The sequence below is a fragment of the Cupressus sempervirens genome, chromosome 4, assembly GCF_028749045.1.
Source record: "Cupressus sempervirens isolate cs-2001-9-10 chromosome 4, ASM2874904v1, whole genome shotgun sequence".
NCBI lineage: Eukaryota > Viridiplantae > Streptophyta > Pinopsida > Cupressales > Cupressaceae > Cupressus > Cupressus sempervirens.
Window position 1 is genome coordinate 262043710 of NC_143121.1, and position 24032 is coordinate 262067741.

Genomic DNA, 24032 nt, shown 5'->3' on the forward strand with positions numbered 1-24032 from the left:
CAGGGTGTCATTTATGAGCAAGTTGATGGAGTGGCCATGGGCTCAACCCTGTCTCCAGTTATCACCAATCTTTATATGGAGCATTTTGAGGATGTTGCCCTGCGCTCTGCCCCCCTCAAACCCAAGTGGTGGAAGCGTTATGTAGATGACACCAATGTCTGTTGGCCCCATGGTCTTGACAGTTTGGAGGAATTTCACCACCATCTTAATAATTTAGTTCCCTGCATATCATTTACCAAAGAAGTCGAGTCTGACAATCGTCTCTCCTTTCTTGATGTCCTCATCATCAAGAAACCAGATGGCTCCTTTGGTCGTCGTGTCTTTCGCAAAGCTACCCATACAGACTGTTATCTTCATGCCTCCTCCCACCATCATCCGAGCCAAAAAGAGGGCATTCTCAAAACCCTAACGTTGAGAGCCCATCGGATTTGCGATGCTGATCACTTACCTCTTGAGCTCTCTCACCTTCGCCAAGTGTTCCTGTGGAATGGTTATTCCAACAAACAAATCTCTAGAGCCTTCCACCGAGCTAGGTCCCTTGTTTGTTCCCCTCCTGCCGCCTCACCCCCCCCCCTCTTGATCCTACCCCCTTCTTCACCCTCCCCTTTGTCAAAGGCATTTCTCACAAGATCTCTAAAATTTTAGTCAAAAAGGGTATCCGGGTGTCCTTCAAGCCCCTCTCTACTCTCAACCGTTGCCTTCCCCCGCTCAAGGACTCTAGGAATTCCTTCATGGAGTCAGGAGTCTATAAGGTTCTTTGCTCGTGTGGCATCCCTTACATAGGTGAAACAGGTCGTTCTTTTGCCACCCGACTCAAAGAACATGCAGTGAATATTAGACATGAGTGGGTTCTCAAGTCCGCCCTTGCCGAGCACTCGTCCTCTACTAAACATCATATCTGTTTGGAGGATGCTCTCATTGTTTCCAAGGAGCATAACTTCTTCAAAAGGAAGTTCAAAGAGGTGGTTGAGATATATTGCAACCCGTCTAACCTCAACCGTGATGATGGGTGGCACCTAAACCATGCTTGGCGTCCCTTGTTGTCGTCCCTTCAGTATTCTAGCCCCACCTTGTCCTGATTGTTCCTTGTATCCCTTGTTCTGCCTCGGGCCCCCCCCTCCCCCCCCCCCCCCCCTTTTTTTTTTTTGGTTTTTTCGCTTTCTCTACCCCTTGGTGCTCCCTGTCCCTTCCTCCCTCCTTGTCTTCTCTCCTTCTCTTGTTCCTCTTAGGCTCTTTGGTTTTTCTTGTGTCGGCCTTCATGTTTCTCTCTTCTTTCTCCTCCGCGCTAGTACTAGGGCTTTGGGGGCCTTCTTTCTCAGTTTCCTTGTTGTGAGTCGGTTTGCTCTTTTTTATTTTATTTTTTATTTTTATTTTTATTTTTTTGTGTTACCCCCCTGGTGCTTCATTTGCAGGCATGGGCTGGCATGTGTTCCTATACATTTTTTGGTATTTGTTGGCTTTCTTCTTGTTGTGTTTTCTCGTGTTCTTCTGCAGATTTTTTCTTTCTCTTTTTATATTTCTTTTTTGAACTTCCTTCCTTTAGCTTAGTGTTTTCTTTACTCTTATTTTATACTTATTGTCTTAAGTTATTTAATTGTTCTGATTCATTTATCTTATTTATCTTTTTGATGTTTTCTTTCCTTTACTTATTTAGTGTCCTTTGTGGCATTTTTCTATTTCACCAACTCCCCCCACCTGCCCCCCAACCTTTTATAATCCTTTCCCCTTTCGTTTTCTTATATTGTCTCTTTCATGGTTCTTTTGTTTATCTTACCTTTTTTTTTTTTTTTTCAATTTTAATTTTATTATTAACTATATTATTTTTTATTATTTATTTAGTTATTTATTTTTAAATTTTATATTTTACTCTATTTTCCTCTCTTTTGCTTATTCGAACCAAATTTTTTTTTTGTGTTTTATTCCTTATTTTTAACTATGTTTCAATCTTCTTCTTTTTATTTTATTAGTTCATTAATCATTGTGTATCTTCGATTTTTTTTCTTCTTCTTTTTTAATTCTCCCTCCTTTTTCAAAAATGATTTTAGGCGTCTTTTCTCTTTCCTTTCTATTTTATCATTTTTCTTAATTATTTTAGTAGTTTTCTTCATTATTCTTTTGGTTCTTCCAGTCTCTTAATTAATTTTTTCTTCTTTTTCTTCGTTAGAACCTCTTTTAATTTTTTCAAGTATTTTCTATTATTTTTAATTTTTTAGTGTTATATTCTCCTTTCTTATCTTTTGGGGTCTTTAGGCTGCTCACTAGGATTTTCTCTTTGGGTCTTGCAACTCTTTTTCCTCTTCAGGTTGGCTTGGTTGTCATTTGGGTTTCCTTTATTTGGTAGTTGTCCTCGTTTTGTGTGCTTTCTTCCTCCTCTCCCCCCAACCCCCTACCTTTTATTTGAAGTCTGGTTTGCTAACTTTCTTTTTTATCCTTCTCTTCTTTTGTATGCATCCTGATGATGGATCACAGAGTGTGATCCGAAACGTTGATGTAAAAAATTGGTCACACAATCAAATCCAGATAGCAAATCTCAACATTGATGGATTGTGGAAATCTGATAGCTCTTAAGACTCTACATGTTGAGGCATTTTATAAATTTAGTCAATCAATACCCTTCAGAAGGTTAACATTAGGGAAGATATGGATTTTGTTTTTGTTTTAACTGGAAAGCCTACAATGTAAGTCACATGTTGCTAGCCAACTTGATGTAGATTCTTTAATCTATGTTAATTTAAAGACATGAGATTGCATGTTTCTTATTCACTGTTGAGTTCGTGCTATTCATTTATGTGTATTGACTCGAATGACACATATTAGAATAATCTCTTTGAGATACCTAAAATCATCATTGTATTACTGTTCTAATAATCTCTTTCTTTCCACTGATTACTATTTACAAGTTGAAACTCTTTACTCCCAGGCAATTTCTCATTTTGCAATCAAGCCACCCTTCTTATCACCTCTATCACTTTACTTTTGTATGCAACTTTGTGAACAATAACATGAGGACTATGGATAACCTCCTAGAGGTCATATACAAATATTAGTCAAATTTTAAAAAAATACAGATGTTTCATATTCCATATCCTTTGACAGATTGAATTGAGTAGCTATTTTACAAGACTTATGATTATAATGTATGACTGGGTCTACCTTAAAGTGTACAGATATTGTAATATTGAGTGACAATTTTATAGCAAACATGAACTGTGAATTGGATTTTTAGTTACTGTATGTTATAGTGAAAGAAATGTCAAAAATTTATTGTAGTAGGTTTTCTCCTAGAGCCAAATGCCCACCTACCACCTGATAGCCTACAACAGTCAAAAACATTGAATGTGGTATGTGAGTTCAAATTTTGAAAAGAGATGGAAATTTTTTGGCAAGGAGACAAAAAGGAATGCATTTGATTCATTCGATCAGTTGGAGAAGTTGAAGAGTTGCAGTGCAGAGCATAGAGAGAAAAGAAAATCGATCAACAAATCAAGTTAGAGGTTTAGAAGACAGAAGGAAGTTAGTTTCATGTCTGCAGTTGTATGTGTTTCCTCTTGTTATTCTATAAGTTCATTGTTTTGATTTGTCCTATGAAGCAATGATTGATCAAGGCATTGTTGTATGCAGCCATAAGAGCTATAAGTTTAAAGTTTAAGTTTTATCAGTTTGAAGATTTGAAGCTGAATGCAACAAGATTTTGTAATAGTTCTTATCTTATTTGAATAGAAAGAAAGAAAGCAAGTAGGTATACAAATATTTATTGTTCCTTATTCTATTCAACATTACATGATATTATTGCATTTGAGAAGTTCATATTTGAAAGCTTCATCTTTCAGCTCTCTGGATTTTAGTGGTGGAAAAATCCAGGCTATAAATCTAGTCTACAACACACTCGATTTGGTCTTTAGCAAGTCCTCTCTTTGTTGCTTTGACTGAGTTCTATCTGTAGTTTGTGCCGAGTTCACTCGGCATCCTCTACTACCGAGCATCACCCAATAGTGGTGACTAAGCTCACTCGACATCCCTTTATTGCCGATCTCACTTGGCATACATTATTTTCAAGTTGCCCCTTTGTGCCAAGTTACTTAGCTTTCTCTTGTGCCGAGCTTACTCGGCATCCACTGTCTGTCACTCAACATCCACTGGTGCTGAGCAAAACTATCACTCGAAACCTTCATGTGTTGAGAATTTTTTTTGTATTTGATTTATTTTTCACATAGTATTAGAGGTTTGAGGCCCCACATCCATAGTGAGTTAGGGCATTTGTTTTCTGGGATAATTGGCATGGCATGAGATACAAGAAAGATATGGTAGTAGCCACCATCCTTTAATGGAAAAAATTATGATACATGGGCAAAAAAGATGAAATTCATAATGGTAGCTAATGTCTTGTGGGAGTTTGTGGACAATGGGTTCAATGATGTGATAGACCTAGCTCAGTATGCTACCCTTACTAACAATCAAAAGACTTAGCTGAAGGAGTCAAGGAGAAAGTATACAAAGGCATTAATTCTAATTGAGGTAGCAATGACAGAGACAATTTTTCCCAAGACTGTAGTAGCAAATTATGCGAAGGAAACATGGGAAATCCTTTAGAAAAATTTCAAGGGGATTGATAAGGTTAGAGTATTAAAGCTATAGGTGATCAGAAGATTGTTTGAGAACCTTTAGATGAGGGATAATGAACCTATTACAAAGTTCATCTCACAAATCTCCACTCTGATAAACTAGCTCAAATTAAATAGAGAACATTATGATGAGCAGAGAATTGTGGAAAAGATATTGAAGAGTTTGCCTCAGAAGTATGACAACCTTGTGATGACCATAGAGGAAGCAACAAACCTCACCACATTGACCATTGATGAGCTGATGGAAACTCTTCAAACCCATGAGCATTGGATAAATAGATCAGAAACAACTTCCCAAGAGCAATCTTTCAAGGCTCAAGAGAATTCAAGAGGTAGGGGGAGAGGAAGAAATAGCTTCGAAAGAGGCTCAAGAAGTAGAGGTCATGGAAGGAATGGTCAAAGGAATGCTGGTGCAGAAAGCTCAGGATGAGCACGCAACCAAGAGGGAGTAAGCACATTTGGAAACAACTCTAGAGGAGGTAAAAAAAAATTACAACTCCAATAAGAGAAATGTTGAATGCTACTATTGTCATAAGTATGAGTATTATGCAAGTGAATGCTAGAAGAAATAGGGTGATCAATCAAAGAAAAATACCAATGTGGCTGATGTGAGCATGGGAAATGCAAACAATCCCATAGCCTTCATTATGTGTAACATAGGTGAATAAGGAAGCCCTGAGGTATGATACCTAGACAATGGCTATAGCAACCACATGAGTGGTAATGAAAGTCCATTCTCTTTCATTGATAAGACTTTTAAGTCTAAAATTAAGATGAAAAATAATGGAACCATTCCCATAGTGGGAAAAGGATCTATTATGGTCTGCACCAAGCAAGGTGAAAAGAAGGAGATATAGAATGTGTATTTTTCCCTTGGTATGAAGCACAATTTGATGAGTGTTGGACAACTCATTCAAAATGGATACAAGGTACTGATGAAAAATAACAAGTGTGTCATTCATCAGAAGGATGGGAGTAATAGATTACTTGCAATAGTCCAAATGACAAAGAACCAGATGTTCCCCTTGAGAATAGATACATTTTTATCTTCTTAAGTTAGTGCTACACCTCTCAAGCCTACATGTACAACAATACATTAGTAATCGGTTCTTAGGAGCGTGAATGAAGACCCCTCCAAGCTTTGACATCTCAGGTATGGACATCTTGGCTTTGCTAGATTTATTTTTTGTGCAGGAAAATAATGGTAGATGATTTGCTAAGCATAGTAGATTCCTATGACAAGTGTGAGGCTTGTATTTTGGGTAAGCAACATAGGCTTCCCTTTAATTTTAAAAATTCTAGAAGGGCTAGAGCACCATTAGAATTGGTGCATTCTAATTTGGTAGGTTTTATGCAAACTACTTTTTATTGGGGGGGGGACATGGGTGTATTTTTTGAAGAACAAATTTGAAGCATTTGATAAATTTGTTGAATTCAAAGCCTTGGCTAAAAAAGAATGTGGACACTATGTTAAGATCCATAGATCAGATAGAGGAGGGGAGTGTACCTCTAATATGTTTGTAAATTTTTGTAGGATAAATGACATAAGGAAAGAGCTTACAGCCAGTTATACTCTACAACAAAATGGAGCGGCTGAGAGAAAGAACAAGACTATTGTTGAAATGTCTAGAAGCATGATGAAAGCAAAAGGGCTCCCAACGAAATATTGGGGAGAAGCTGTAGCAACAACACTATATTTGATCAATAGGTGTCCTACGAAATCAGTTCGTGACAACATTCCTCTTGAGGCATGGCCAAGGAACAGATGGACATTTGAGCATTTGAGAGTGTTTGGATGTGTAGCATATGCACATGTGCCTAAAGAACAAAGAAATAGCTAAATGACAAAGGTGTGAAGTGCATCTTCATAGGGTACAACTTAGAATCAAAGGCCTATAGGCTATATGATCTAATCACTTAGAAGATCATCATTTAAAGAGATGTGGAGTTTCTTGAAAATCAGTCATGGGATGGCTTGGTAGATGAATCCTCAAGCACTTCAAGTAAAGTGCCTACTATTGAAGAGGAAGAATATGACATTGGTGATCAATGAGAAGATGGAGTAGCTAACGTAGATTATAGACAAAGGCAAAAAGGGAAGAAACCCTTAACATGCATGCTGAGCAATAGCTCAAAGCACATCAAGACAACCCCAAGCTTGTATCCAAAATAGTAATAGTAGCAACAATGAAAATTCAGATCCCACTCTTGCCTCCCTATTGCTAAGAAAAATTAAGAGTCTAAGGAAGATATACCAAGATGAAAGGTATGGGGAAGATTATGATGAGAGTGTAAATTTTATATTATTTTCTTATAGTGATCCAATTTATTTTGAGGAAGCTGTGAATGAAGAGAAATGGTGTAATGCCATGGATGCAGAAATAAATGCTATTGAAAGAAATAAGACATGGGAGTTAACTACTTTGCCTCTCAAGAAACAAGTAATTGGAGTGAAATGGGTTTACAAGACCATGTGCAATGTTGAAGGAAAATAGATAGGCATAAGGCACGTTTAGTGGTCAAGGGGTACAAGTAGCAGTATGGTAGAGATTATGATGAGACATATGCCCCAGTTGCAAGAATGGAAATCATGTGTGTTGTCACAGCAATTGCAGCCCAACACAAATGAAAGTATATCAAGTAGATGTGATGTCTACTTTCTTGAATGGTGTATTGAAAGAAGAAGTTTATGTGGAGCATCCACCTGGTTATGAAGTCCCAGGTGAAGAATACAAAGCCTATAGATTGAAGAGAGCTCTTTATGGGCTCAAGCAAGGTCCAAGGGCATGGTACAACATGATTGACTCATATTTGATGAGCAATGGCTTTAGCAAAAGAAATGGTGAGCCCGCACTTTACATCAAGACAGAAAATGGTAATGTGTTGATTGTTGTCTTATATGTTGATGACTTGATCTTCATTGAAAATGATAATTTCCTAATTGGTGAGTTCAAATAGGCCATGAAAAATGAATTTGAAATGACAGACGGGTAAAAGCACAAATTTGTGTCACCTTTTATGAAGAAATGTGATATCAGAATGCGACAGTTCAACATTAATGACAAAAAAAATGGTATTTGTGTTTAGAATTTGAAAATGATGTAAATTGATGAAATGTATAGAATTGGATGAAATTTATGCCTATCATTGTTTTAAATTTTTTTGAGTAAGAATTTATTCATTTCTTTTATTTTGAAGTCCCTTTTTTAACTATTAAAAATATAGGGTGTAGTTCCCGTCAAAAAAAAAAAATGCAAATCATCTTTTTTTGTTTTGATTTGAAAATATCTTATAGATGACATGTATATCTAGTGCACAAAAATAAATAAATTATTTTTTATCTATATTTTCTTTGTTATAAGTACTCAAGCTCGACCTTCTTAGAAGCCAACAGTTTTTTCCTCCCGTCAAAACTTCCCAATCAAATCTAATTTTTTGAAAAAAAAATACATATTCATGAAGAGGACTCTCTCCTCTAGAGATAAATATAATTTTTTTTCTTTTTTAGTATGATTTACTATTTTTTTCCCTTTTTTAAGTGAGCATCTTCTGAAATGTTGAAATATTGACTTATAATATTTTGAAATTCTAACATATTATAACTAATCAAAACACTCAAAAATTTATATAATGATGATATTGAATCTAAGATCTATAAAAGGGTATTTTTAGTTTTTGAATAAAATTGAGTTTTGATAGAGAAATAAAATTTGACCAAAACAGGTTTTGATATCACAAAAGGTGACACAGATCTGTGCTTTTACCCAGACCAAGGTCTCTTAAAGTACTTTCTAGGCATAGAAGTGAAACAAATGCATGATGGCATCTTCATCTCTCAAGGAAAATATGCAAGGTAGATCTTGGAGAGAGTCAAGATGTAGAATAGTAAGGCAGCCCCAATACCAACAACAATAAGTCTGAAGTTGAGCAAGGAAGATTGCAACAAAATTGTGAATTCAACACTATACAAAAGTATGGTTGGAAGTTTGATTTATTTAACTACAACTCGGCTAGACATAATGCATGCAATAAGTTTGATTTCTAGATTAATGGAAACACTAAAGGATTCTCATTGGCAAGCGGGAAAGAAGACCCTAAGGTATGTGAATGATACCAAGGGATTTGAGATTTTATATACTACAGAAAATGATTTCAAGTTGGTTTATTACACAGATAGTGATTGGGCTAGAAGTCTAGATGATAGGAAGAACACTTCTAGATACATGTTTCATATCGAATTAGGTGCAATTTCATGGGCATCTAAGAAGCAACCTATTGTTGCTCAATCTACAACAGAGGTTAAATACATAACAGTGAATGCGGCAACATGTAAAGCTATTTGCTTAAGGAGGATCTTGACATATTTGAATGAAAGACAAGAGGATGGAACCACAATTTACTATGACAACATCTCCTCGATTGCATTGTCCAAGAATCTAATCTTCCATGGGAGAAGCAAGCACATAGAGATCAGCTATCAGTTCATCAAAGAGTTGGTGGAGAATGAAGATATGAAAATAAAATTTTGCAAGTCTAAGTAGTAGCTAGCAGAAATTTTTACTAAGCCTTTACGCATTGAAATTATTTTACACCTAAGAGATTGTCTTGCTGTAGTTGATTTGGATCATGAGTGATTCTTGTTTGTTTGACTCAGGACAAAGGGGGAGTGTCAGAAATTTATTGTAGTAGGTTTGCCCCTGGAGCCAAACACCCACCTAACACCTAACGGCCTGCAACAATCAAAAATATTGAATGTGGTAGGCAAGTTCAAATTTTGAAAAGAGAGGGAAAACTTTTGGCAAGGAGACAAAAAGGAATGAATTTGATTCATTCGATTAGTTGAAGGAGTTGAAAATTTGTAGAGCAGAGCACAAAGAGAAAATGAAATTGATCAGTAGATCAAGTTAGAGGTTCAGAAGATAGAAGAAAGTTAGTTTTGTGTCTATAGTTGCATGTGTTTCCTCTTGTTATTTTGTAAGTTCATTGTTTTGATTTGTCCTGTGAAGCAGTGATTGCTTCAGGCATTGTTGTATGCAACCATAAGAGTTGTAAGTTTTAAGTTTTATCAGTTTGAAATTTTTTATGGTTTTCTGGTTGAAGCTGAATTCTCCCAAATTTGTAATAGTTCTTATCTTATTTGAATAGAAAGAAAGCAAGCAAGCAGGTATACAAATCTTTGTTATTCCCTTCTTCTATTCAACATTGCATGATATTATTGCATTTGAGAAGTTCATATTTAAAAGCTTCATCTTTCAGCTCTATGGATTTTAATGTGGAAAAATCCAGGTTGTAAATCTGGTCTATAACCCACTCAGTTTGATCTTTACTAAGTCCTCTCTTTGTTGCTCTCACCAAGTTCTGTTTGCAGTTTGTAGTTTGTGCTGAGCTCACTCGACATCCTCTATTGTCAAGCATCACCCAACAGTGGCGACCGAGCTCACTCAGCATCCCTTTATTGCTGAGCTCACTCAGCATGCACTATTGCCTAGCTGCCCCTTCATGCCGAGTTAGTCGGCTTTCTTTTGTGTTGAGCTTACTCGGCACCTACTTGTGCCGAGAAAAACTGTCACTTGACACCTTCTTGTACTGAGCAATTTTTTTGTATTGGGATTTATTTTTTACAAGAAAGTTATGCTATTATGATATGCTAGGAAAGTAATATATCTGATTATGTACTAATAAAATCATTGTCAGAGCTTTAAAAAAGCGATCAATTTTTTTATTTTAGAACTATTAATATTTGGAGACACCAGAAAAAATTAAAAAAGAACTGCCAAATATCACCTCTGTTTTACATAGTCATCACGATTCACGGTACCGATAGATCATGCAATCTTGCTTTCATAGTCACTCTTCATTAGTATTTCTATTTCTCTAGCGACACCGCTGGACAAATATATGCTTAACAAATTGAAAAAGTGAGATGAGTAAAGTACTCGTAGAATTTCGGTCTTCTAAGACTAAAGTTAGTGCATAAGTTTTATTATTATAAAAGCAGACCGTATTCTTTTCATGTGGCTCAGATAAGGTTCCCAAAGAAATCACAGCAAGGCAATCAGGTACTTCACATCAATGCTAGGTGGGCTTTACATGCTGCCTGGAGCAACTAACTGATGGAGAATAAAGTTGATATTTAATGTATAACTTTCGGCTAGTGGCAATGTAAATAGTATTTTAGAATAAGATAAAAATATTCGATTTGAGAGGATTTGTTATGGTGTATTGATCATTGATATTTTTTTGGATTACTCTAAATATTGAGGATGGGTACATTTTTTTTTGGATATGGATTCTCAGGAGTTATAGAAATGTTAATTACAGGTCATTTGCATCTATAGGTGGAATATTTTCAAAGTTTATTCTGATTGATGTTTCATTATGATATGTTTTTTCAAATTCAAGGAAAAATATTAAATTCGATAACTTTTGATTTTTACTTTCTTCCTTAGTATATTGATGTTTAAGATTAGTGGTGAAAAATAGATAAAGCCGCCGTGGTATGGATAATTAAAATTGGTGGAGCAGTAAATTTTATCAGAAAGGAATCACATGATTGTGCTCTTTTCATAGACACCGACTCTTAGAATGCTATTCTATGTCACATCTTAAACAAATCAGATCAAAGAATAATCACAAATAATTTAACTTCAGCAGACTAATCGAATGAAATACTTCAAAATTCAGATTTACTCCAGCAGACAGCAAGGAAAGCACATATCAGTAAAGTGAAGAGTTTGATTGCCTGTCAAAATCTCACCCAGTGAAAGTAAAATACCAGCCTAGCACTTCCTTGGGTCACAGTTAAAGCATAAAACTTCTTATGTGAAGTTGAACCTAAATTAAGAGTGAAGTTCTTGGACATCTTTACTAATCTCTGGAGCTTAATTTAATTCGGTTTGTTTGTTCTTGATGGCAGGAGCTACAAGTGAAGTGCAAGAGTTCATTTCCGATGAGTGGATAGTGGAGGTCGAAGATTTTCTAACAGAGCTCGATCAGAAACCTGTGAAAATTGACAAGACAAGCATGTGGGTGCCGAGGGCTCTGATTAACGTGAAGCAAGAAGCATACCTTCCTCAAATGCTGTCACTTGGACCATACCACTATCGCACTCTGCATGACCAAGCTTTGCCGGTGCTCCATTACCAAGGCGTCAACCATCTTTCCCAGATGGATTTTTACAAGCTGAAATCAATAAGAGATGCAACACAAAATAAGACAGAAATCATCATCAATTTCTTCGAAAGAGTGTCAGAGATGATGCAAGAGTTTGAGGAGTTCTACGACTGGAAGATCAACGACAACCAAAAGTTTGGGCGCATGATAATGTTGGACGCCTTCTTCCTCCACCAGTTTCTCAAAAATGGGCTCCATGTTCTTAAACGAGAGTTCAGTCAAACAGAAAAAAGGTACAGTGAAATTCTTATGCCTACTCTCACAACTATTAGATGTGATATTGTGAAGCTGGAAAACCAGATCCCTCTTTCCCTTCTCAAAGAAATAGATTTTTTCCTGGATACCAATACAGTTCAAACTTTCCTCAACACTTAAATATCTCAACTCTCTTGCTTTCAAGCATTTTCTGATGTGAAGATTAAATATGATGAGGAGTCCCATCTATTGGGTTGCATACACAAATATGTGTCCTCCTTATTACAGATTCATAGCCCACAGCAACAAGAAGAAGAAATGTTCACCTGCTGCGAGAGATTCACAACTGCTATAGACGACATGATTGCGGCCATTTTAGCTCTCTTCTTTCCTCGCCCAGCCAGAGGCCGTACTGATTTCCTCAACAGTTACAATGCAATAGAGCTCGACAACGTTGGAATCCAATTCGAATCTGGCTCGGACCAAACCAGATTTGACAAGCAATCCGACACTCTCTTTCTTCCAAAGATTGTGATTTCTGACACCTATAAAGAAGTAATGATGAGGAATTTGCTTGCGTTGGAGTTCAATGACCCCAATCGGCCCAAGAATGTGACACAGTATGTTGAACTGATGGACTGCCTCATCGACACGCCAAAGGACGTTGCCCTGCTGCGAAAGAAAGGGGTTATTAAGAGACAAAGTATGATGATAACGGATGAACAAGTGGTCAAGATGTGGGACGTCATGGCCAAGCCTCTGTTTTTTGCAGGGTTTGAGGAGCATCCAAAGGCAATAAAGAGTGGAATCAGGGAGGCGCTGATCAAGAAATATTACAGAAGCAAGGTGAGGAAATGGTGTGGGTGGAGTTTCATGGGGAGCATCTCTCGAGACCATGGAAGATGTTGGCGTTGTGTACTGCAGTTCTTGTTGTGCTGCTCACCGCTGCACAGACCTACTGTGCTTTTGTTGGAGGGATTAATTTCTATCAACTGTCGGCAGCCTTATGGTTGGTTAACCGTCCACTGTCCAGCCCACACTCCAGCATCATCCAAAGTAATTGCACAGCAGACAAATAGCCGTCCATAGCTGCAGAGAAACAAAGCACACATTTTCCACATGCAGCCATCCAAACACCAACCAACTCAGCCATCCATCTCAACTAATCTCATTAATATTGTAGCTATTTCTATGCTATAGTCAAGATAGCATTTACTATGCATTTTCTTATAAATAGCATAAGCTAGGCTTGTAATTAGCAGAGCCCATTTTGGGTTTCTCATTGTGGATTATGAGTGGATGGAATGCTGTAGCATTCTATGGATTTGTAATAGATTTCAGTTATGTATTGTGTATGAAGTGCTGTAGCACAACTTGATGTCTTTGTGTTTTGCTTATTGATTTGAATGTTTATCATTGCATTCGTGTTTGTCTTTGATCCACTTTGTCCACCTCCTTCAAGTGGTATCAGAGCTAATGGGAGATGATCTTGGAGATCATGGAGAGGTCGATGATCTTGAAGTGTTTTTTGGCAAATGAAAAGTTTCAGCCATTGAGTATTTGTCATTAAGGTTGTGGCATCGTAGCCCAACAAGCAATGGCATTTGAAGTTATCTTCTGCAAGAATAAAGAGAAGAACAACTCAAGAGATTGCTATGAGAAACAAAGAAGCTGTGAAAAGAAAGAAGCCAAAGTTGAAGTGTGCGTTAGAAACATGTGGAGCATCTTTGTGCAAGCGGGAGTGCCAAAGAATGGATACACATGGCATGGAAGATATTGATCATGAAAATGTTTATTATGTCTTTGTATTAGAAGTATGTGTGTTTGATGTTATAGAATGGTTAGTGCAAGTAGGTTGAATTGGTAGTGAGTTGTTTGTCATGATTCAAAGGAATTCTAAGGTCTATGTGTGTGCTGATTTCTAATGGGATATGTGAATGTATAGGGTGCATTATCGGTTGTGCCCGACACCCTAAAGGTTTTTGGTTTGACATATTGATGAATCATGTATGTGAAAAAGATTCCTATAGAACTGACGAGTACAGCGGCTGGGTACCCATGTATCTCGGTAGATGGATTTCTTTTTATATGGACTCAATAATTAGTTTGATGCAGATACAAAAGAGAAAGGCCCAGAGTGATGATAGTTTCCCTATAGTGATGATTCATGGTCAGTAGAACCAATGAATGCTTGGTTTGTAAAGCATTGGAGTGCAAAGTTTATGGTGATCTTGAAACCACCTGTGTGATATTTGAGAAGTTCGTGGTCAGCTTGAAACCACTTCAGAATTGCATTGGTTAGGGGTAAGCCGTAAAATCCGAAGTAATTATAATGAGGGAAAACAATATAAATGCAGTAGCATTAGTGATAGAAATTAAGGGGGAGTGTTGGAGAGATTAATTTCTATCAACTGTCGGCAGCCTTATGGTTGGTTAACCGTCCACTGTCCAGCCCACACTCCAGCATCATCCAAAGTAATTGCACAGTAGACAAATAGCCATCCATAGCTGTAGAGAAACAAAGCACACATTTTCCACATGCAGCCATCCAAACACCAACCAACTCAGCCATCCATCTCAACTAATCTCATTAATATTGTAGCTATTTCTATGCTATAGTCAAGATAGCATTTACTATGCATTTTCTTATAAATAGCATAAGCTAGGCTTGTAATCAGCAGAGCCCATTTTGGGTTTCTTATTGTGGATCATGAGTGGATGGAATGTTGTAGCATTCTATGGATTTGTAATAGATTTTAGTTATGTATTGTGTATGAAGTGTTGTAGCACAACTTGATGTCTTTGTGTTTTGCTTATTGATTTGAATGTTTATCATTGCATTCGTGTTTGTCTTTGATCCACTCTGTCCACCTCCTTCAGCTTTTGCCCAGTGCCAAAAGAAACCCTAGTCATACACGGCCGAAAATATATGTGCTAATAGTTTGTCTATGTTTAGGTACAGATACTTTAGATAGTTGACAATATTATTGTTTGTGTAGGCTCTGCAATTTTTTCCCCATATTTTTAGGTTTCTTTTAATTTATGTATGTATAATGAACGATTGTAATTTCATAAATTAATGGATGAATTTGTGGAGATGGGTTTGTGCCATACTTCAAATTTGAGATGCATATATCTTTATATAATATTTTCTAACTAAGAGAAACTTTTCATTTTAAATGTATGTTAATTTATATTAATGTAATTCATAATATAATGATAAATATATTAATATTTATGTTATCTCACTTATTTCTATTTGGAAAAAGAGATATTGAAATTTATTTCTTTTTATGTTTATTATAGGATTTGGGTTTGTCAAATAAATTAAATGATTTATAACCTATCATGTGATGTGAATCATAATATGATTTTTTGTTGTTCTTTCTGAATTGTTACAATTTTTTATATCTATTATGTTTATAGAAATCTCATATTTATTTTCACTTCTTAGTACAATCTTTCATAAATGAATTCATTTATTTCAGCCATTTGGTCCAAACTAACTAGTCTTCTATACAAATCAATTGGTTTAGGAAATTTATCAAATGAGGTTCACTAAGTGATGATATCGGAATGAATATGGGTGAGGAGGAAGAGTTGATTTACTATTGGGAGGATATGGTTCACCCAATCCCTAGACTACTCCACCAAACACAGAGGCAAATATTCTTATTATCCAGTGGTTACAACTTGATTACATTATGTAATCCCTTACAACTCAATACTACTGCAAGAAACTGCTATCACCTCACACATTTTAAAATTGCTAACCTTGAAGGCTATGTTATACAAGCATTTTCTTGGGAAATAGTTGACAATTTAACTCAAAAATCCTTGACGAGTCAACTAGAAAATTTGTTTTCACGTGATACTCTGAACCCAAACAATTTATGAAAAATTTATAGTAGTTCCTTGGTAAGTCACCACATTTCAACAATTAACATAGTAGAGTCTCTAATTAAAAAAATAATTGGGTACCTGGTGTCTGATTCTAAAGATGACCCTATGGATAATACTATGAAGGGGAAGAATGATATTCCTTCTATTTATATCTATGGCAGTCTTGAAAAGATTGCCATTGGTAGGGTGAAGGATAAAGAGAAGGCATCCATTTCGTTTGATAATTAGCTCATCAATGATATTAAAGCCATTAAGGAGGAAGCAGGCAAAAAAGTCAAAGATTTGTAGAAAGAGGTGGAAGCAAGGAAGAAATTGGAAGATAGTATCCCAAGGAAAATTTAAGAATTAAAGAAGCTCATTGGAGATAGTGGTACCAAAATCCAAGGTATGGTCTAGAATCTCATCACTACAAAAGGAGAAGTCAAAGATGAAGACATCGAACTTAGGGTGCACTTGACTAGAAAAGATAAAGATAAATATGTGGATGTTGTAATGAAGCAAAGGTGCACAGAATCGGTTCCTACACTAATCTTGAGAGGACAATTATACAAATTCAACTAACTATTTTAGAGATCTCAAGAAATGCATAATAACATAATCAAAATAACAATGAACACATAACACAATGATTACCATGGGGAAACCCTTATGGGAGAAAAATCCCACCTTGCAAAACCCACACAATGTATTCTTAAATCAAGAAGATTATAATACACTTGGAATGCAAGTTCTTTTTGAAGCGCATCACCACAACTCAACTCAAACTCAGACTTAGAGAGACTCCCTCTAGCACCTAGTCTTGCAAATAGAACTCAATGATACAAACACCTCCCCAAGCCCTCCTTTTATAGGGATTTACAACTTGGAAACCATTTGTGGTTTCATAATGCCATGGGCCAAAACCATGGGCAAAACAACCATGCCACATATTACCCATTTGTCATTTGTATCTCCAAGAATAGCATTTTCGTCCATAATTTTGCCCTCTAGTTTAGACCCCTATAAAAGTCATATAATGCATTGTTTATACTCTAAAAATAGCCTCTCTATATTGTACTAGGGACAAGACACATTTTTAACAACTAATACATCTTTTTCCAACTCATAAACATGTGAAAAATTACCACATACAAATTCTACAATTTTTTGAAAAAAACATGCAAGGTTGAGACACAATTCTCAATAGATGCTGCCAGTTGAATTGGAAAAAGAACAAAAGAGAACTTTAAAAGTAAGGCAATTGTTGCTGCAAAGACTATGGAGGGTGATCCGGAGGTAGTTAAGTTCTAAATGACCAAGATGTGGAAGGAGTTGGCCTAGCTCTAGCTCTTTCTTTGATTTTCTTGTCTTTATTTTTTAATTTTTAATTTTTATTACTATGACCTTGGAGTGTGTATTCTCTATGCATCAACTTTAGTTTTTGGAAAATTCTCCATGTTCTTATTTTATTTATAATTTGATTTTGGAATTTTTCATGTTGTCACCTTGATGTGTATATTTTTTGAGTATCTACTTTGGATTTTTTAAGCAGACAAAATTTCTTAAAAAAATTATAGATACATAAGAAAAAGAAAAGGAAACCACTAGAATTCTCATAACTCGCAACTTTTCATTATGCTAGCATTAATATGAGAAGATTGGTGAGCTAAGAGGTGAACTTAGATGTATTCATGTATTTAGTTGTTGTTGATTGAAACATAGTCATAGGTCATAAAGGTGGACTAATCACTAAGACAAGACAAGTGATTAGTGAGGAGATAATGTCTATGTGATATAAATTGTATAAAGAGAAGTGACATCAAGATAAATACCTTAATGACACTCATTATGGTGTAAACATCATTTGGAGTGATCATAGGAGACTTTGTGGTCTCTATACAAACTCAATGTATGATAGAACATTAATTCATAAAAGATAACAAATTGTTTATCTATTATAATATTATTGTGGAATATGTTATTGAGTTACTTGTGTTATATTATAATGCTAGGCTTTGATTTTTCCATACATGTTATAATGAAAAACCACGGTCAAATCTCTACATGATTATTGTTAATGGTCTGTTTCTCAAGCCAATTGACCCTAAACATAGGCATTGCTAAAAATTCTATAGAAGTTCTCCTTGCTTTTAATCTTCTTCTTTTGAGGATTATTTTTGGGTCTATGATGACATACCCACGTACAACATAAGAACTAATTCCCTTATTGCTTGGAAAGTCGAGCATACTTTCTAGAATCTGTTAAGAATTGTCATTAAGGGCATCATTTTCTCTTGATGGTGAAGACAAATCAATAGTACATCTTAAGAATAATAGTATTCTTATTGAGTAAGATAAAGTAAATATTACAATAGAGTCTCAACATACCAAAAGAATGTGGCGGTGTAAGATTAATGCAAAAAATCAAAATCTTTGAATCACTTTTATGACTAAAAATAACCTTTTATACTTTAATGATAGCTCTACAATTATTGATAAATTTATAACATATATCAAGTTCAAAAAAATATTTATTTGTTTAATTTTTATACTCAATTTTCCAAATATTATTTCTATTTTCTTTTAAACGATGTATATATCATATATATTCTAATAAAAATATAGATATGATGTTAGAGATGGAAAAGAATAAATAGGCTTGTACTACTTAATAAATAAAAGTCCATTAATTTTATCATTTTGAAAAGCACATTTATTTATTTATAATTTAATTCTTTCAATTTTAAAATATTATTGAAATACTTTTCATTTCCTTTCAATCATTTAATATGTTTGGTTAAAGGAAAGATGAAGATAATTTGAATAGTTTAAAATTTTAGAATAAATCTAATTGCATTGAACGCACTTTTAACACATTTAATTTTATCAGCTTACAAAATTATTTTAAGCAATGATGTGAAGGATTTATTGATTGCATTGGTGTTAGAATCTAATCCAGAAAATGTAAATTAGGAGAATGGAACTTGACTTGGATCACAAGAAAAGCATACACCTCCTCAAGATAAAAACATATATGCTAATTTCAATCTTATTAATGATTAAAATTCTATAAGCGTTTTTCTTATCTAGAACTATCTCTTGATTTGGTGGCTTTCAATGATAGTAGTTGCAAGTGAAGAGAAACAACTAATTTTTGATGATGGACCACCACCGTTCTCTCCTAGGAAGATTAGGGAAACCCTAGTTAAGAATTATTATAAGAGTAAGATAAGAACTCTGTGGGCAGGGTTTCATGGGGAGCACCTATCAAGTGTTGGCATGTGGTAATTTGCACCACTGCAGAAAATCTAGAATTTCCAGCATAATATCACAACTACCATATTTAATATGGAAACTTCCCACCACCCTTCCATGTACATTATTTTATTTCCACTTTTTACATGTGATTTTTGACTGATAAATTCCAGATCCTTCCTACCATGATGTGCATGGTTCTAGATCTTTTTAGAACTCCATAAATAGAGGCAGTTGTAATGGATGTAAACATAAGGCAAAGAAGTAGAAGTAATAATATAAAGATTCCATATTGTGTTTTAGTATTCTTTGTCTCTGGCCACCTTCATAGTGGTATTAGAGCAAAGGCAAATTGTGGAATCAGAGCATAGGCACATTGTTGAGTTAGATCCTAGGCAAATTTTGGAGTCACAGTCCAGGTAGATTGTGGAGTTTAAAAAAAGATTACTGCTGCAAGAAAGAAGGTATGATGTGAGTTTAAAGGATGCAAATTCTTGTCAATGTTTGCGGCAAAAACTTGAGATCAATCCAATCATAAGGTATTGCATTTTATTGTGAAGTTGAGGCACCTTTGTGATTTTTATTGTGTGCTTATGAGCTATATCTTATTTTAAGTCATTAATTTTGAAAGGAGCTGGAGATCTAATTTTTTTAAAATTGAGATAATCTTATTGATACTACTATCATACTTAGGAATTCAAGTATTTTAAAAAATTGTATTTTTTTTCTAAAGTATGGCATCAAGTATGAATCAATTCATGAGTGCAATATTTTTTGGCAAGAATTATGATAATTGTGCATTTAAAATGAAAACAATATTTTGTTCCCAAGAGTTATTGGAGATTGTAGTGAATGGATTTGTAGAGCCATTGGATGAATCATTATTAACTGTAGATCAAAAGGATGAACTCAAGGAAAATAGGAAAAAGGATATAAAGGCTTTCCAAATTGTTTAGTAAGGTTTGGATGACACTATTCTTGCAAGGATTAATGGAGCTACAACAACCAACCAAACATGGAAGATTCTTGAAACAACATATCAAGGTATAAGCAAGGTAAAAGTATCTAAATAGTAGTTATTAAGAAGAGATTTTGAAAATATCCAAATGAAAGATTATGAGTTAGTAGGACAATTTTCAATTCGAGTTATGAATGCGGTTAATCAAATAAGGTTGAATGGTGATGTGCTAACAAATCAAAAAATTCTAGAAAAGATCTTAAGAAACTTGCCTATTAAATTTGATAATATTGTTGTGGCAATTGAGGAATATAAGGATTTGTTAGTATTGCTTTTGGATTAGATTGTGTTGAAATTTTTTTTACTATCAACGTTTCGAATCATACTACGTGATTCATCATCAGAAAGAGAGAGCAAGAGCTGCAAAAAATAAAGTCACGTAGTTTGATTCGAAATGTTGATGATAATTTTTTTTTCAACACAATCTAATCCAAAAGCAATACTAACAATTTTAATGGATTGTGGAAATTTGATCTCTTTAATATAAGGATTTGTCAAATTTATCTATAGATGAGTTGTTTGAGTCATTACAAAACCATGAATATAGGTTGAACAGGTGTGATAATACTTCATTAGAGAAAGCATTCAAAACACAAATGACATTTGGTAGAGGCAAAGGAAGAGGAAATCTAGGATTCAGAGGATGAAATAATTATCAAAGAGAGGAAAGGAGTTTTGATCAAGGAGTAAGGAGAAATCAAAGTTTAAGCTCAATGGGGTGCAATAACAATCAAGCATCAGAAAGGTATGACAAATCAAATATCCAATTTTATTATTACAAGAGGTTTGGTCACTTAGCAAATGAATGTCAGAAGAAGCAAACGGATGTAGGCAAACAAAATGCAAATTTTTTTGGAAGTAGTTGAGGGACATTGTTCATTACATGTCATGTATCTCAAGAGAGCTCAAGTGATATTTGGTTTCTAGATAGTGGTTGTAGCAATCATATGATAGGAAATAGAGATATATTTGAAAGCTTGGATACCTCAGTCAAGTCAAAAGTAAAATTGAGCAATGATAACATAGTGGAAGTAAGTGGAAAAGGTACAATTGTCATGATGACAAATCTTGGTAAGAAACATATTCTTGATGTGTATTTTGTTCCCGGTTTAAAGCATAATCTTATAAGTGTGGGACAACTTACATGAAAATGTTATAAAGTTTTTTTTTAAAATAGCATCTACACTATATTTGATATTTCTCCTAGTACCATGGTCATTATAAGGGTTGAAATGACAGACAATAGAATCTTTCCACTTCACATGAAGAGCAGAGTGATGGAGGAAGATGGAGTGAGTTTCAAGACAACATGTCAAGATCAATCATGGATATGGCATTTGAGGTATGGTCATCTAAATTTGGAGGGATTGAAATTATTGCAAAGAAAGGAAATGGTAAGAGGCTTACCCTCAATTGAGGCACCATTTACTTCATGTGAAGGTTGCATCTTAGATAAGCAACATAGGGAAAATTTTCAAAAAGAAATGTCATATAAAGCTTGGGAACCTTTAGAAATTATGCATACTGACATATGTGGTCCTATGCAAGTGCCATCATTAGGAGGGAGCATTTATTTTCTAACATTCATTGATGACTTTAGTAGGAAGACATGGGTTTATTTTCTTAAATATAAATTTGAAACATTTAGCAAGTTTAAGGAGTTCAAGGAATTTCTTGAGAACCAAAGTGGTCTATCCATTAAGGTATTAAGGTTAGATAGAGGGGAGAATACATGTCAAATGAGTTTTTGGATAATTGCAGGCATCATGGAATAAAGAAGCAGTTCACTACAAGTTATACACCTTAGCAAAATGGTGTTGTCGAAAGATAGAATTGAACAATAATAGAAATGACAAGAAGCATGTTGAAAGGCAAGAATCTACCAAATAAATATTGGGCTGAAGCAGTACAGCTTGTGCTATTTATATCTTGAATAGGAGTCCAACAAAGATTGTAAGAGACAAGATTCCACAAGAAACATGGAGTGGTAAGCATCATTTTTTTTCCATTTGGTTGTATTGCATATGCACACGTTCCTAAAGAAACAAGGAGTAAATTAGATGATAAGCATGAAAAATGTATTTTTATTGGTTATGGTGAATAGTCTAAGGCATATAAATTGTTTAATCCTATAACTAGAAAAGTCATTATAAGTAGAGATGTTGTATTCAAAGAAGAAGAATCTTGGGATGCCAATATAGACAAGATAGGTACAGGCACAACTCCAATAGTATATGATGACCAAGAAGGAAAAGACCAAGAGAATCAAGTAGATCAAACAAATGAGTAAGGGGAAACTCCTTCAAGAAGTATAGATGGAGATAACACACAAATGGAAGATGGGCAAGGAGAATCTTCAAGTCTACAAGTAAGTAATGACTCTAATCCTACACTTGCATCATTGAGATCAATGATTAAGAATAATAAAACTAAAATTTTGTGAGAGATTTATGAACAAGGGGACAAAATTGATTTACAATCAAATTTTGATTTATTTGCTCAAGATCCTATATATTTTGAAGATGCAATCAAGGAAAAATAATGAATTAATGCAATGAATGAAGAAATGGAATCTATTGATAAAAATGATACATGGGAACTAGTTGATTTGCCTAAGAATAAAGAATGCATAGGTGTAAAATGGGTTTATAAAACTAAGTATAAAGAAAATGGAGAAGTTGATAAATATAAGGCAAGATTAGTAGCTAAAGGGTTTGCACAAGAATATGGAGTTGATTATAATGAAACTTTTACACCCGTAGCTAGACTAGATACTGTTAGAATGATACTAGCTATTGTAGCTCAAAACAAATGGATGGTTTATCAAATGGATGTAAAATCAACTTTCTTAAATGGGTATTTGGAAGAAGAAGTCTATGTGCAACAACCACCAGGTTATGAAACCAAAGGACATGAACACAAATTTTCTAGGTTGAAGAAGGCACTTTAAGGGTTGAAACAAACACCAAGAGCATGGTATAGCAAAATTGATTCATATATGATTAAGAATGGATTTAATAGAAGCACTACTAAGCCAACACTATACACCAAAGTCAATAAGGAAGGTCAAATTTTGATTGTTTGCATGTATGTTGATGATTTGATCTTTATTGGTAATCTTTCCATTGATATGTTTAGATCAGCAATGAAGAAAGAATTTGAGATGATAGATTTGGGTTTGATGAAATATTTTCTTGGTATTCAAGTAACACAAAATGACAAGGGCATTTTCATCTTTCAAAATAAATATGCACAAGATGTTATGAGATGGTTTAGAATGGTAAATTGTAGTCCAATTTCTATAGCTATGACAATGGGCACACAATTAAGTAGAGAAGATAATGAGACTGAATTTGATTCTACTCAATTTAGAAAGTTGGTTGGTAGTTTGATGTATCTTACAACAACTAGGCCTAATATTATGTATGTAGTGAGTGTAATTTCTAGATTTATGGATTCGCCCAAGAACTCACATTGGCAAGAAGAAAAGAGAGTATTGAGATACATTGTAGGGACTCTAAATTATGGCATGATGCATTCTTCTTTAGATGATTTTCAGCTGGTTGGATATACTGACAATGACTTTGCAGGAAGTATTAATGATAGAAAGAGTACATCTGGATATCATTTCATCTTGGAATAGGTATTGTTGCATGGGCATCAAAGAAGCAACCTATCGTGACTATATCTTCAGCTAAAGTAGAATATGTAGCTGATACATCAACAACATGTCAAGCAATATCGATGTGAAGAGTCTTGAAAGATCTAATGCATGTGTAAGATGAGTCTACTAAAATCTATTGTGATAACAAGTCCACCATTGCACTGTCAAAGAATCATGTTTTTCACAAGAGGACAAAGCACATTGATACTAGATATCATTTTAT

General features: G+C 34.8%; 1 protein-coding gene and 1 pseudogene across 1 annotated transcript; both read left to right on the forward strand.

The window, feature by feature from the left end:
- Positions 1 to 36: 36 nt before the first annotated feature.
- On the forward strand, positions 37 to 11386 carry LOC149560997 (uncharacterized). Its single transcript, XM_089827726.1, has 2 exons — positions 37 to 346; positions 11307 to 11386. The coding sequence occupies exons 1-2, from the start codon at positions 37 to 39 to the stop codon at positions 11384 to 11386; spliced, it is 390 nt and encodes a 129-aa protein (XP_089683852.1).
- A 91-nt stretch (positions 11387 to 11477) lies between these two features.
- Positions 11478 to 13069, forward strand: LOC149560998 (putative UPF0481 protein At3g02645; annotated as a pseudogene).
- The last annotated feature ends 10963 nt before the right edge of the window (positions 13070 to 24032 follow it).

Bases quoted from the DNA above. Each gene is read 5' to 3' on its own strand.
- LOC149560997 (XM_089827726.1), top strand. From the start codon at position 37: ATGGGCTCAACCCTGTCTCCAGTTATCACCAATCTTTATATGGAGCAT. The intron at 347-11,306 runs GTTATCTTCATG...TTCAAAATTCAG, and splicing joins CAAAGCTACCCATACAGACT to ATTTACTCCAGCAGACAGCA.